Genomic DNA, 14,883 nt, shown 5'->3' on the forward strand with positions numbered 1-14,883 from the left:
CAATAAGGGGTAATTATAACTTAGTTGGGATCAAGTACAGGTACTGTTTTATTATTACAGAGAAAAGGGAATCATTTAACCATTAAATAAACCCAATAGGGCTGTTCTGCCCCCAATAAGGGGTAATTATAACTTAGTTGGGATCAAGTACAGGTACTGTTTTATTATTACAGAGAAAAGGGAATCATTTAACCATGAAATAAACCCAATAGGGTTGTTCTGCCCCAATAAGGGGTAATTATATCTTAGTTGGGATCAAGTACAGGAACTGTTTTATTATTACAGAGAAAAGGGAATCATTTAACCATGAAATAAACCCAATAGGGCTGTTCTGCCCCCAATAAGGGGTAATTATATCTTAGTTGGGATCAAGTACAGGTACTGTTTTATTATTACAGAGAAAAGGGAATCATTTAACCATTAAATAAACCCAATAGGGCTGTTCTGCCCCCAATAAGGGGTAATTATATCTTAGTTGGGATCAAGTACAGGTACTGTTTTATTATTACAGAGAAAAGTGAATCATTTAACCATGAAATAAACCCAATAGGGCTGTTCTGCCCCCAATAAAGGGTAATTATATCTTAGTTGGGATCAAGTACAGGTACTGTTTTATTATTACAGAGAAAAGGGAATCATTTAACCATTAAATAAACCCAATAGGGCTGTTCTGCCCCCAATAAGGGGTAATTATATCTTAGTTGGGATCAAGTACAGGTACTGTTTTATTATTACAGAGAAAAAGGAAATCAGTTTTGAAATTCTAAATTATTTGATTAAAATGGAGTCTATGGGAGACAGGCATTCCATAATTCGGAGCTTTCTGGATAACGGGGTTTCCGGATAAGGGATCCCATCCCTGTATATTAAAAAGTTGTTTGAAATTCTGTTTACTTTTTAAGTTGTGTTTGGGTAGAATTCCCCTTTAAACTGACGTGTGTGTTTGTAGATAAAAGTTTAGGACAACCCTTGCACTTGGGGCCCGAGCTCCTGTTGCTAAGGCTGCACGTAGGCACAAATAGCCGTCACTGTGTGGGAGCTGAACGGACCGGTTCTGGGTAAATAAGCTGTAACTGCTGCAGGCCATACTGCTCTCTAAAGCTGACAAGTTTGCTCCTTATTATCCCAGTCCCCAGACTCAGGAATAGGCTCAATATTATTTAGACATGTGGGTGTGTGTCCTTAAACAATTCTCTATTGTGTTCTAATTTAATACATCCAGAATTTAGTAGATCCCATACACAGCTAACACAGATTTGGCCTAGGAACCGGATTTGAATTCTTAAAAGAAAAGCTAGTAAAGGTATGGGACCTGTTATCCAGAATACTCAGGACCTGGGGGTTTCTAGATAAGGGATCTTTACGTAATTTGGATCTCCATAACTTAATTCTGCTAAAAATAATTTAAATATGGAATAAACCCAATTGGATTGTTCTGCCCCCAATAAGGGGTAATTATATCTTAGTTGGGATCAAGTACAGGTACTGTTTTATTATTACAGAGAAAAGGGAATCATTTAACCATTAAATAAACCCAATAGGACTGTTCTGCCCCCAATAAGGGGTAATTATATCTTAGTTGGGATCAAGTACAGGTACTGTTTTATTATTACAGAGAAAAGGGAATCATTTAACCATTAAATAAACCCAATAGGGCTGTTCTGCCCCCAATAAGGGGTAATTATATCTTAGTTGGGATCAAGTACAGGTACTGGTTTATTATTACAGAGAAAAGGGAATCATTTAACCATTAAATAAACCCAATAGGGCTGTTCTGCCCCCAATAAGGGGTAATTATATCTTAGTTGGGATCAAGTACAGGTACTGTTTTATTATTACAGAAAAAAGGGAATCATTTAACCATTAAATAAACCCAATAGGACTGTTCTGCCCCCAATAAGGGGTAATTATATCTTAGTTGAGATCAAGTACAGGTACTGTTTTATCATTACAGAGAAAAGGGAATCATTTAACCATTAAATAAACCCAATAGGGCTGTTCTGCCCCAATAAGGGGTAATTATATCTTAGTTGGGATCAAGTACAGGTACTGTTTTATTATTACAGAGAAAAGGGAATAATTTAACCATGAAATAAACCCAATAGGGCTGTTCTGCCCCCAATAAGGGGTAATTATATCTTAGTTGGGATCAAGTACAGGTACTGTTTTATTATTACAGAGAAAAGGGAATCATTTAACCATTAAATAAACCCAACAGGGCTGTTCTGTCCCCAATAAGGGGTAATTATATCTTAGTTGGGATCAAGTACAAGGTACGGTTTTATTATTACAGAGAAAAGGGAATCATTTTTAAAAATTAGAATTATATGTTTATAATGGAGTCTATGGGAGATGGCCTTTCCGTAATTCAGAACTTTCTGGATAACAGGTTTCCGGATAAGGGATCCCATACCTCTAATATAAATGGTACAAGAAAGGGGAAAGAGAAATAGCACCCTTGGAAAACTCACTCACACGGAGTAAAATGCGACCTCACTGCCCTCACCGTGAAAAACGTTAAATCACTTCAAATGAAAGCTCCGTTCCTCTTATCTTGATAAAAGATTATATAGTGAATTGCAATTGTAGGTGCCAAACGGCAGCAAACATGATCGACTGGAAAGGTGAAAGCCTGGAGGTTCAGCTATGACATGACAATAAATAATGATCATAATAACAAGATAAAAGCAGGATGCTAATGACTTTAAATGGGAGGAACTCAAGCAATTTGGAGATGTTAGAGAGACCAGATTCAGGGCTAAAAACTAACCTGAATGGTGGCCATCCTCTATACGAGCTGCTCATTTGGTGAGGTCGCCAAACAAATGGAACTTTCCACCGATATGCCCACCTAAGGTCGGTAACATTGGAGTAATCCGATTGTTTGGTTCTCAGGCCAAAAGATTAATTTCCAACAATGGGAGTAGGACCCGTCGGAGCAAGGACCGCATCAATACGTAGTCCCCGACATCAAACCTGCCCATCGACATATGCCTAATATTAGGCCAGATATCGGCTGGGTAGGCCAGTTGGGGGTCCCCATACATGGGCAGATAGGCCAGCTAGGGCAGTAGTCCTTTGATCCAGATAGGATAAACTGCATACTCTGGCAAGGAATAGGTACAGGGTGTATAAGGCACAGGGTACAGGAACGTCACCAAGACCTGTACACCATTCTGTAACCAAAGGGAATCTCGTTTAATAATGGGGCAACATGCAAAATAAATCTATGAGTGTGCTGCTGGCACAAGCAATGCTGAAGTACAGGCACACATATTGTTTCTGTCTGTAAATAGGTGCAAAATGCATTATGGGTATAATGTGGGTAGGGGACAGCTGCTCTTTTGCATCGTGTTTGTGTGACTTTGCAGGCAAAGGGAAGCCTGCCCTGCTAGAGGTATCAATTGACTAAAGCTGCCCATACACGGGCAGATCCGCTCACTTGGCGATGTCGCCAAGCGAGAGGATCTTCACCCGATATCCCCACCTACAGGTGGGTGATATCGGGGAACCTGTAGGTGAATTTGATTCAAGAATCGAATTCTAACGGCGGCAATGGGGCAGTCGGTATTTTCTAACCTGGCCGAACGATATCTGGCCAATTTCAGGCCAGATATCGGTCGGCCAGGCCCCTCGTTTCTGCCCCTACACGGGCCGATAAGCTGCTGAATCGGTCCAAGGGACCGATATCGGCAGCTACAATCGGCCCGTGTATGGGGATCTTAAGTATTGTAACTAAGGAGGGGTAACTGGGAGAAAGGTAAAGGTAGTATTAAATGGCAACTGTGTGTACAATGCAACCCAGCTTACTATGTACAGAGGCAAACATTCCCCAGGCCACTACCCAATCAGAAGTTAGCTGGTTAAAATAATGGAAGGATTTGTTACCAATTAACTATGGCTTACTGAACCAGGATCAAGGTTGCACAATGCACATTACCCACAAGCCTGTTACTGTGCTAGTTCTGTATGGATACATTGTTAGGACACTCTGTGTCCCGTTGTTTAATCCTGTAACAGTACATTCCCTTATAGGAGGTTTTAATTTGTGGCAGTAATGGCTCAGATGCAGCCAGCCATTGTGCACTGTGTGTCCCGACAACTGAAACCTCAAAACAACCACCTGTAACCCGTGGCGATGAGTGTTTGGGAGCTGGAATTAAAGGGGAAGTTTCACTTGAATATAACCTTTAAAATGCTATAATGAACAAGATGTAAAATGTGCTTTACAGTTGCTAAGGTGAGGGACCCTAGCATCCAGAATGCAGTTTTAATTTTAGGCTTGAGGTGAATTTTCCAGTGAATCGGCTATGAGAGAGAGAGGGGCTAAATACATGCCTTGCCATGAAGGAAACGCAAATCAGGCGGTGCCTACCTGCACCAACCAGATGCCATCTTTTGTGTCTTCCACCAGCTCGTAAAAGTGCATTTCCCCACTGAAGTTGGTGCTGGACACAGTCTCTGAGGCTTCTTCTTCCTTCATGGCAGAATACAACTCCCCTTCCATCAGGTCTCCTGTACAGTGGGATGATAAAGACATTAGGCATCTCCATTTTAGGAATACGTTTGGCAAAAAGGCAGTCTCACTAACCAAAATAAAAGCATCAACTGCTGATCAACAGATGTCACAGAAATTCATATACAAAAAAATATGCAAGTAGTTCGAGCATTGGCTGCCAGCTGTTATTAACGTGACTGGCAACTACCTGTCACCTGTTATAATGCAAATATTAAATGGGTGTTTCACCTTCAGGTTAAATTTTAGTATGTTATAGAACGGTCTGTTCTTTTCAATTGGTCTAAACATGAAATAAACCTAATAGGACTGTTCTGCCCCCAATAAGGGGTAATTATATCTTAGTTGGGATCAAGTACAGGTACTGTTTTATTATTACAGAGAAAAGGGAATCATTTAACCATGAAATAAACCCAATAGGATTGTTCTGCCCCCAATAAGGGGTAATTATATCTTAGTTGGGATCAAGTACAGGTACTGTTTTATTATTACAGAGAAAAGGGAATCATTTAACCATTAAATAAACCCAATAGGGCTGTTCTGCCCCCAATAAGGGGTAATTATATCTTAGTTGGGATCAAGTACAGGTACTGTTTTATTATTACAGAGAAAAGGGAATCATTTAACCATGAAATAAACCCAATAGGGCTGTTCTGCCCCCAATAAGGGGTAATTATATCTTAGTTGGGATCCAGTACAGGTACTATTTTATTATTACAGGGGGAAGGGAAATTATGTTTAAAAATTAGAAATATTTGGTTATAATGGAGTCTATGGAAGATGGCCTTTCTGTAATTCGGAACTTTCTTCATAACAGGATTTTGGATAAGGGATCCTATATCTGTATTGTTACATTTTATAACTACTCTTTCTATTTAAGCCCTCCTCTATTCATATGTCTTGCTTTCAAACCACCGCCTGGTTGCTAGGTTAAATTGGACCCTAACAACTGGATAGCTGCTAAAATTCCAAACTGGAGAGCTAATGAACAAAGAGTTAAAATAATTGAAAAACTGCAAATAAGAAAAAAATAAAGACTGATTGCAAACTGTCTTAAGATAGCATTATCTACGTATATCATACTAAAGGTTCATTTAAAGGTGAACAACCCCTTTAAAATAAGGCCTAGAGAATTAGCTGTGTATGTGCCACCTTGTTCCTTTAAGTGCCACACACAAGCACTTGGGCAGCCACACTGGACACCTTTAGCAGTGCCTGGAGGAGGGGGAACGGCAGCATCCAGGAGAAGCATAAGGTAGCCCTACACTAGCCAACCCTTCAATGTATTCAGGCCCTTACACCTCTTATTCAGGCTGCCCTGTTATAGGCTACACCAGAGGTGAGATTTACCAGTAGGGGGTAACCTGTAGACCATACAGCATTGTCCAGAAACAGCTCCATTACATTATCCTCCAGGGTGCCAGGACCCCGCATAGTTTGGCCACCCCTGGGCTACCCAATCCTGTGCTAGCAGTGTAAACCATAAGGTGGGGCAAATATCCAGTGGTTACATTGATTTCACACGAGCCCATATACCGTACATATAATCCTATCCCATCCATTGTAACCTCACACAATGATTTAGAAGAGTGACAATGTGCGAGGCCAAAGGGTTAGCACAGTAAAACAAACAAACACAAAGGACCTTGCCCTGACAAGAGGCAAACATGGCCAGCACAAGGGACAGGCAGCCGTGCTCTATTCAGCAATGTCCAGACAAGCAAATACAGGCTAAGAAAAGCCGGACATACACAGAAGGACCTGCTTGCTTGGTGAGGTCTCCAAATGAATAGATCTTTCATGGCTATGCCCACCTCAATCTCATCATTCGGCCCCTGGTCAAATGATCAGATCACATTGATGAGATGCAGGCCATCAAGGCAATCAATGAACCGATGCGCTCATTGCCTGATTGGCATCTGGCTGATTTTTGGGCAGATATGGGTCAGACAGGCCTGTTTAAAGGTCCCCATAAACGGGCCGATCCGCTCGCTTGGCGATGTCGCCAAGCGAGCGGATCTTCTCCCAATATCCCCCACCTACGGGTGGGCGATATTGGGAGAATCAAGAATAATTCGATCGTTTGGCCCTGGGGCCAAACGATCGAATTATAACGACAGGTATAGGAAAAGTCGATCCGGGGACCGCATCAACAAGCCGGCCCGATGGAGATCTGGCCCATTTCAGGCCAGATATCAGTCGGGCAGGCCCGTCGGTAGTGCCCATACACGGGCCGATTAGCTGCCGAATCGGTCTAAGGGACTGATATTGGCAGCTAGAATCGGCCTGTGTATGGGGACCTTAAGGGTAAAGACACACTGGGCTACTAGTAGCAGCTACTTTTTCAAGAATACTAAACTCCAGAAAATCCCCCGCCATAGACAATACTGAGAATCGCCTCTGCTAAAACAATTATGAGTAACTGCACAGCATTGTCTTTTTAAGTAGCCACAGCAAGTAGCTGCTACTAGTAGCTCTGTGTGTCACCCTAAGTGACCTATACACAGGCCGATAAGGTGTCTGGAAACAATTTCACATAAACACATGTCCACTGCATGATTAGAAAATGACCAGTGCAGCCCACCAAGTAAACAAGTACAGAAAGCTGACTGGCCATGTTTACTTGGAGGGAACAGATTGTTACCTGGGATAAGTCCTTTGCTCCTACCTACTATTATTTTCCCATAGGTTTAGGATTCTCCTAGGGTACACTAAGTGAGCTTAGGGTAGCCCCAATAAATAGTGAGTGTCTATGGCATCTTACAGCAGCCCCTCTAGTATTTGCCAGAACCCACAGATTGCCAGTCCAGGCCTGTGCGCCACACTACACAGATCCAGTAAGGGACCAGCCAAAGTGTAAGTCTTTATGTGCCCCATGTTTTCCTGGACAGTATCTAGGAGGAATTCATGGCACCCAATACTGTTAGAACTTTATGGTCTGTGATTGTTCACTTAGAACCGTAAAGTCGTAAAATAAGTAGCATTCGTGGCCAGCGAACAGAAGGGGTTTCCCTTCTAGAGACTGGGGAGTATTTCATGGAGGGTACTGGCAATTTAATCACTGCAGAACACAATACTGTATGTCCCATAGAGCACTAACTCCTTTCCTGCAAGTCTATGGGAGAAGCTGCTCACAAACAAATAACTAAAAACACAATGTTAATGCCAAATTTAGTTTATTTGTATTAAAAATAAATTCTGGTTTCAGCACGTGTGTATTTATGTTATGCCTGTTTATTACAACGTGGTCCCTCAGTGAGACCTGGGGTCAATGAGCAGTTCCTAAGCCAGACAGGCTGTATGTCAGCTCTAACAGCAATCTCCCCCCAGCAGAACAACTGCCTTATCTCTATAAGTGCTGACTACTAACCCTAACCCAACAATTACCCTAATGCTTATGGCATAGAGGGTGTTTGGAGTGTCACTGCCATGTCAGCACTAATGTTATTCAAAGGAAAGTGCTATGTGTGAAACACAAGGAGCGGTGACAGAAAAAAAAATGTTCGCTTTGGGCATGTTAGAGGCATCCGCTTGTAACTACATGCTAATATATAAGTACAATTAATCATAGTAAAGTACATTTATTTAGATACAAATATTCCTAGGGCAGTAACAGACAGACACTTATTGCCCTCTGCTGCATCAAAACTGAAGCATAAAAGTCAAACATTAGACTTTAGGGTGGAACAACTTAAATGTAAACCATCTGGCCAACCTGTGCTAACTGACTCACAGTCCTAAAGACCATAATTCATAAGCCCCTATATGTAATAAAAGGCACTGAGTTTGCCCAGGCGCAGAAAAGGTGGCCATACACCCTACCATTGGCCGTAGGAAAGATCGTTCCTCCACTATATTAACGTTACGAGTGGAAACATCAGATATTAAGGTAAAAACAAAGGAATTCCTTACCCCTATCTGACAATTCAGCATTAACGTTACGATGTTTGTGCACCTTCAAAGGCAACTGATCAAAAAGTCCTGCCCAATCGACGAGGCAATCGATATCCAATATTCACCATGCGAGCACCAATTATTGCACAAAACTTTCATACAATAATATCGGTGTGTGTATGGCTACCTTAACTCATAGCAACCAGTAAGATATTTGCTCTTAAACAGGTGACCAGTAAATGCTACTTGCTGACTGGTTGCTAAGGGTTACTGCTCCTGGGCAAACTTAGTGCCTTTTATTACATAACCCACTATGTGTATGGTATATATATTTTCCACCTGCCTGTGTTAAATATTAAACATATTTATACAATCCAAGCTTTCTCCCCCAAATCTTTCTTAATACCTATTCACTCCTGTACTGCACTGTAGTAAAGATAGAAATATATATTCAGGCATTACCTGATTTTTCCACCAGTTCTCTGACATCCTTCTTCTCCGGCAATCCCGAGTATCCCAAACCCCTGCACTCCAGTATGGTCTTCAGCTGGTGAAAGCTCAGAGTCACAGGGTCCACCAGTTGGCTGGCAAAGATGCCCGTTTCGTACCACACAATAGTCTCAAAGAACCTCGCCAGCACAAACAGGATTAGGAAGTACAGCAGGAGGAAAAACAGCTTCAGCCACATCTTCCCCGCTGTGTGGATGAGATGGTGCTTTTCAATGCTTCCCCTGCCAAGGCAGAGATGGGTGTAACCGCAAGCAGGATTCCTGAATAAGATGAATGGACGCTCCCTTTACAAACAGTGCTTGGGGGCTTTAAATATTTGTTTGCTTGTGTTTCTCTCAGTCCTTCATGTTTCCAGAGGTGTCTGACATTTTGACACTTATCCTATCAATGCAACTGTCATTAAGCTGATGGTTTCACATGAAGGAAAGCTATGGAGAACATGGCGACCACACACAAGTGCATTTAGGCAACTGATTATGTACAGCCCTGAGCGCACAAGTACATCCTTTATGGGCAGGTATGAGAGAGACGTGTTGGCCTCAAACTATTGTGTGCCAAAACTGCTGATAAGCAAGGGATCCAACAAATAACTTATTAGAATCTATAAGGTGGGATAACTGGGTGCAGAAACTTGGAAGTATGAATCAATACATAATGTTCTGGAACAACTGGGTGCCTGATAGAGATATATAGGGAAAGAACTGGTTTTCAGTAGAGATCAAGAAGAAAGTACCATGTAAATAGGTTTTTATTAGTTACACTGGGTAAGGTGCTGAGATGGGCGAGTGTTTAACACAGGAAGTAAAGGGTGTTCTATAGTAATGTATATGTATTGGCTGCCCTGCAGTAATGTATAGGGAAAGTGCTGGGGAGGGGCACTGGCTGTCCTACAGTAATGTATGGGGAAAGTGCTGGGGGGGGGGGTCACTGGCTGTTCTAATGTATAGGGAAAGTGCTGGGGGTCACTAGCTGTTCTAATGTATAGGGAAAGTGCTGGGGATCACTAGCTGTTCTTATAGGGAAAGTGCTGTTGGATACTAATATATAGGCAAAGTGCTGGGGGCACTGGCTGTTCTATAGTAATGTATAGGGAAAGTGCAGGGGGGCACTGGCTGTTCTATAGTAATGTATAGGGAAAGTGCAGGGGGCACTGGCTGTTCTATAGTAATGTATAGGGAAAATGCAGGGGGGCACTGGCTGTTCTATAGTAATGTATAGGGAAAGTGCAGGGGGGCACTGGCTGTTCTATAGTAATGTATAGGGAAAGTGCAGGGGGCACTGGCTGTTCTATAGTAATGTATAGGGAAAGTGCAGGGGGGCACTGGCTGTTCTATAGTAATGTATAGGGAAAGTGCAGGGGGCACTGGCTGTTCTATAGTAATGTATAGGGAAAGTGCTGGGGGGCACTGGCTGTTCTATAGTAATGTATAGGGAAAGTGCTGGGGGGCACTGGCTGCTCTATAGTAATGTATAGGGAAAGTGCTGGGGGGCACTGGCTGCTCTATAGTAATGTATAGGGAAAGTGCTGGGGGGGCACTGGCTGGTTTATAGTAATGTATAGGGAAAGTGCTGGGGGGCACTGGCTGCTCTATAGTAATGTATAGGGAAAGTGCTGGGGGGCACTGGCTGCTCTATAGTAATGTATAGGGAAAGTGCTGGGGGGCACTGGCTGCTCTATAGTAATGTATAGGGAAAGTGCTGGGGGGCACTGGCTGCTCTATAGTAATGTATAGGGAAAGTGCTGGGGGGGCACTGGCTGGTTTATAGTAATGTATAGGGAAAGTGCTGGGGGGCACTAAGTGCTGCTGACACCAGGGAGTCCTATGTGGTTGCCCAGGGAAACACTCCTATATTGCTGAATAAGGAAAAGGATGTCATACGCTATTGAGTGACAACAGGCCAGGCCCCTAACACAGGAGGGACCCCTTTAACACCTTGGGTGCTCCCCCCAACCTGCCTTCTTCGGGTAACAGAGACAGGGGAGTCCCAGCAGGGCCTGCGATGTTCCGGCTTTACCCAGGCGACTTGGGGCTGTCTCCATTCCCGGCCCTGCTGTATCTCGGATGCGCGGAGCGGCCCGGTCCTGGGACTGATTATCGGGGAGCGATCAGCTGTGCAACAGGGCGGCAGTGACGTCACCCGAGCTCTGCTCCCAGCTGTGTGTATGTGTGAGGGGCTGGGGGTGTGACCATAGAGAGGGGAGTGGTAAAGACAGGCTAACGCGGAGGACTGAGAAATAAATAGGTCATAGAGAGTGGGAGGGGGATAGAAAGCACTAGGAAAAATCATAGAGATGCCTATATATGGTGTCTGTAAGCCCAAGGAGAGTGGGATAGAGTGGAAGGGGGTGGGGGTTTATTTACTAACAGTGAGCAAATATTTTTATAGTGCAGTATGCTACAGGAAACAAATATGGTTTTTACTTTACTGTTCTTCTGTCTAAGCAAAGCTAACCCCTGCTATGGCTTACATCCCAGTGCAGATTTATCCAGTGTTACTAAATAAGCCTGATTGCCCCTCACAACTGATAAATGTCAGTTTTTTTACATTTTATTTTTATTGGGGCTTAACAAAGGGTTCAACTTTCATATTGTCATTGGTTACACATTCACAAACACAATTATACAAGATCATATATGAAGCTCCTTTTTATTTGTTCCCAGCGATACAAGAGCTCCTTAGGGCATACATGGAGAATTTTAGATATTGTGCCTTGTTGCCAATTAGAAAAAGATGCTATTTGGGGGGAAATCAGGATTGTGTATTAAAGGTGTGAGTAGCAATTTAGCAGACATCAAACCTGAAAGAAAAATAAACGTTTAGTAAACGTTTTAATAAATGTTTAGTATATAGTTTATTAATAGGTGTTTGTCTGATGGACAACGTCGATTTCTCGAGTGTAGCCTAGGGAGAAGCCTTAAAGGTTGTGTAACACATGACTGTTCAGTGGTTATCCAGGCTTTGAAGTGTTCATGATAAGGCCAATCTAGAATACGTTGTAAGACACATGCTTAATGATATAAACTTGGCAGTCCTATTCCGCCATTTCTTTTGGAGTGATAGAGAGAGTAGAATTCCAGATTCAGGGTTGTTTATTGTTCCATACAAATTTGTTAACCAACTTATTTAATATGGAGAAGAAGTCAGATGGAGGTTTCATAGGAAGAGCCTGAAATATATACAACAACCTTAGAAGGACATTCATTTTAAAGGAGAAGGAAAGGCTAATAAAGAGTTAATCTCAAGCTGCAGGCATACCTTCAGTTCTCTCAATAGTGCCCTTAAGTCTCCCCATATTTCTCCTGTTCAGATGATCAGAAGCCAAACAGTTTGTAAGACTATGAGGAAGCTTCCTGCTGATTGGCTCATATCCATATTCCTAAGGGGGGGAGGGAGTTCTTAGCATTCTTGAGGAAGGGGGGAGCAGGAGAGAGCTGCATGTCTCTGGCACAGGAAAACAAACAGACAAGAAATCCTGTATCTTTTGAGTGTGAGTGCTTATGGCTGTATTTACATATACCTTTCTGATAAAGCTTACTGAGTTTTTACCTTTGTTTCTCCTTTAAGAGTGTTTACTCTGCCAAACCATGATAACGAGTATATAAATGCAGTGACGTAGCATGCTGCCACTGATGGGTTATGAGCAAGGAAGGAAGATTTCACAGGGCACCATCACAGCATTGTGTCAGGGAATAGGGAAAAAAACACTTTAGGGGTCATTTAATTTCCCAGCAGTAAGTTGCACATAAATCCTAATTCATGTGCAGAATGTGCTAATTGCACTTCCAAATGCACTTTTGTTACTTGCACTTTTTGGGTCTGTGATGTGGGACCATCGGGAGGTAGACCTTCACTACCATACGCCCATTTATGTTTGGCCATGTCCTTTGCTCTGCCTCCACCAGGAGTATAAATAAATTTTTCGGGGAAATCGCGCAGCTGTGTATGCCATCCCACCGGCGAGAATTCTCGCCGGTGGGATGGCATTTCGGGGAGATTATCTCCCTTGTCACGGGCGACTAATCTCTACGTGTCCCACAGCCCTTGAGCCCTGTCAACTCCAGTAGACTCTTGAGATATTTAAAGGGATTCTGCCATGATTTTTATGGGGTACATTTTATTTCTAAATTACACTGTTTACATAGCAAATAATTCACTCTAACATTTAAAATTTTGTTCTTAAAACAACAAATGTATTTTTAGCTGTAATATTGGTGTGTAGGCGCCATCTCAGTGCATTGTGCCTGAGTCTGAGCTTTCAGAAGGAGCCAGCGCTACACATTAGAACTGCTTTCAGTTATACCGTCCCACAGTAGCAGAGATATATGGCGGGCCACTAAGCAATCTGAAATGCCTTTCTGCCGGCAAAAATAGGAGTCACCAGTGGAAAGGCCTACGCATCGCTTCGGCTTTCCGCAGTCACGCGAAGTTGCCTGCACAAGGAACTAATGTGTAGGCCTTTCCACCAACCACTCCCATTTCAGAGCGGTTAGCTGCCCGTTGTAGCGGAGAACTATTGCGGGTGACTAACTCGCTTCATGGGACATTAGCCTTGATGTTTCTCCTACTCCATGTAACTGGAGGAGTCATGACCCAGACTTTTTTATTATTAAGTGCTATTCTGATATCTACCACATTTAGCAATACGGGTGTCACGGGGCTGCTTGGGGGCTATTATCACTTCAAATTGCAGCTCAGCAGTAAAGTTTGACTGAAGTTTATCAGAGCACAAGTCATATGCTAGCCCCATTCAAAATTGAATATAAAAAAATCTGCGCTTTTATAAAACAGATTACAATGCAGGATTCTGCTGGAGAAGCTCTATAAACAGATGCCTTTTGAAAAAACATATTTTCCCATAACAGTATTCTTTTAATATAAAAATACTAAACATTGTCACACATTAATGAAATTTACATGCAAGTCAGTTATTTTGCATCAGTTTGATTATTGTTATGCATTTGGGTCCCCTATACCAAACAATTTGGCCAGCCAAACCCTTTCCAAGGGAAACCCATGCTACTTTATATATTCCAATTTGGAGATGATCAAAATCTTTAATAAAAACATAAAAAGGCCAGCTAAGCTTCTGTAAATCAGTAAAATACATCAATGTGTACAGTACTTCTTGATTATTCTCAGATACGCATCTACTGCAGATTGTTTTGGTCTGTAGTCACAAGGTCACAAGGTTTATATAGAAACCAGAATGAGCAGTTATACGTGTTAAATAAACAAAACAAGTTATTCCACTTGAAATATATTTTCAACACAGATACATAAGGGTAGAAAAATGTGGTATTGATCTCCTCGTGGATGCCTAAATACTGGCTAATGAACAGGCAATCTGTGGATTCTGGCAAATGCCAGAGGGGCTGCTGTAAGATGCCATAGTCACTCACTATTTATTGGGCTGCTGGGGGGCTGTTTGGGCCTTTGGGTACTTGGAATGCCAGGGTTTATTTTGACTCCCAGTCTGGATCTACTTATGAAGACAACCCTGAAAGCTAGTTAGGGTGAGATTTCTACTGAGTGCTACTTTGTTGCGCTAGATACCCCTGGAACTAAGTGGTGCAATAACATTTTGAGCTATACATGAAACATTGTTATATATACAATTATGGGATCCGTTATCCGGAAACCCGTTATTCAGAAAGTTCCAAATTACGGGAAGGCCATCTCCCATAGACTCTATTATAAGCAAATAATTCAATTTTTTTAAAATGATTTCCCTTTTCTCTGTTATAATGAAATAATACCTGCTGCTTGACCCTAACTAAGATACAATTAATCCTTAATGGATGCACAAGCCCCTACTGGGTTTAATTTTAAAAAGATTTTTTAGTAGACTTAAGGCAGTGATCCCCAACCAGTGGCTCGGGGGCAACATGTTGCTCCCCAACCCCTTGGATGTTGCTCTCAGTGCCCCCAAACCAGGGAGTTATTTTTGAATTCCTGACTTG

At 42.3% G+C, this 14,883-nt stretch overlaps 1 protein-coding gene across 4 annotated transcripts in view; it reads right to left on the bottom strand.

The window, feature by feature from the left end:
- Positions 1–10,373, bottom strand: part of chmp3 (charged multivesicular body protein 3) — a 30,225-nt gene extending 19,852 nt beyond the window's left edge. For 2 of the 4 annotated variants that reach the window (XM_012962101.3, XM_002937273.5), the window contains exons 1-2: positions 8,873–10,373; positions 4,376–4,515 (exon numbers count right to left, since the gene is read on the bottom strand). In XM_012962101.3, coding sequence (XP_012817555.1) covers positions 4,376–4,515; positions 8,873–9,098 — 366 coding nt within the window. In that variant the 5' untranslated portion in view covers positions 9,099–10,373. Of the gene's footprint in view, positions 1–4,338; positions 4,516–8,872 lie in introns of those variants that run through there. The other 2 variants (XM_004911278.3, XM_004911276.4) reach the window with 2 other exon arrangements.
- Between the last annotated feature and the right edge of the window lie 4,510 nt (positions 10,374–14,883).

The sequence above is a fragment of the Xenopus tropicalis genome, chromosome 1, assembly GCF_000004195.4.
Source record: "Xenopus tropicalis strain Nigerian chromosome 1, UCB_Xtro_10.0, whole genome shotgun sequence".
Taxonomy (NCBI): domain Eukaryota; kingdom Metazoa; phylum Chordata; class Amphibia; order Anura; family Pipidae; genus Xenopus; species Xenopus tropicalis.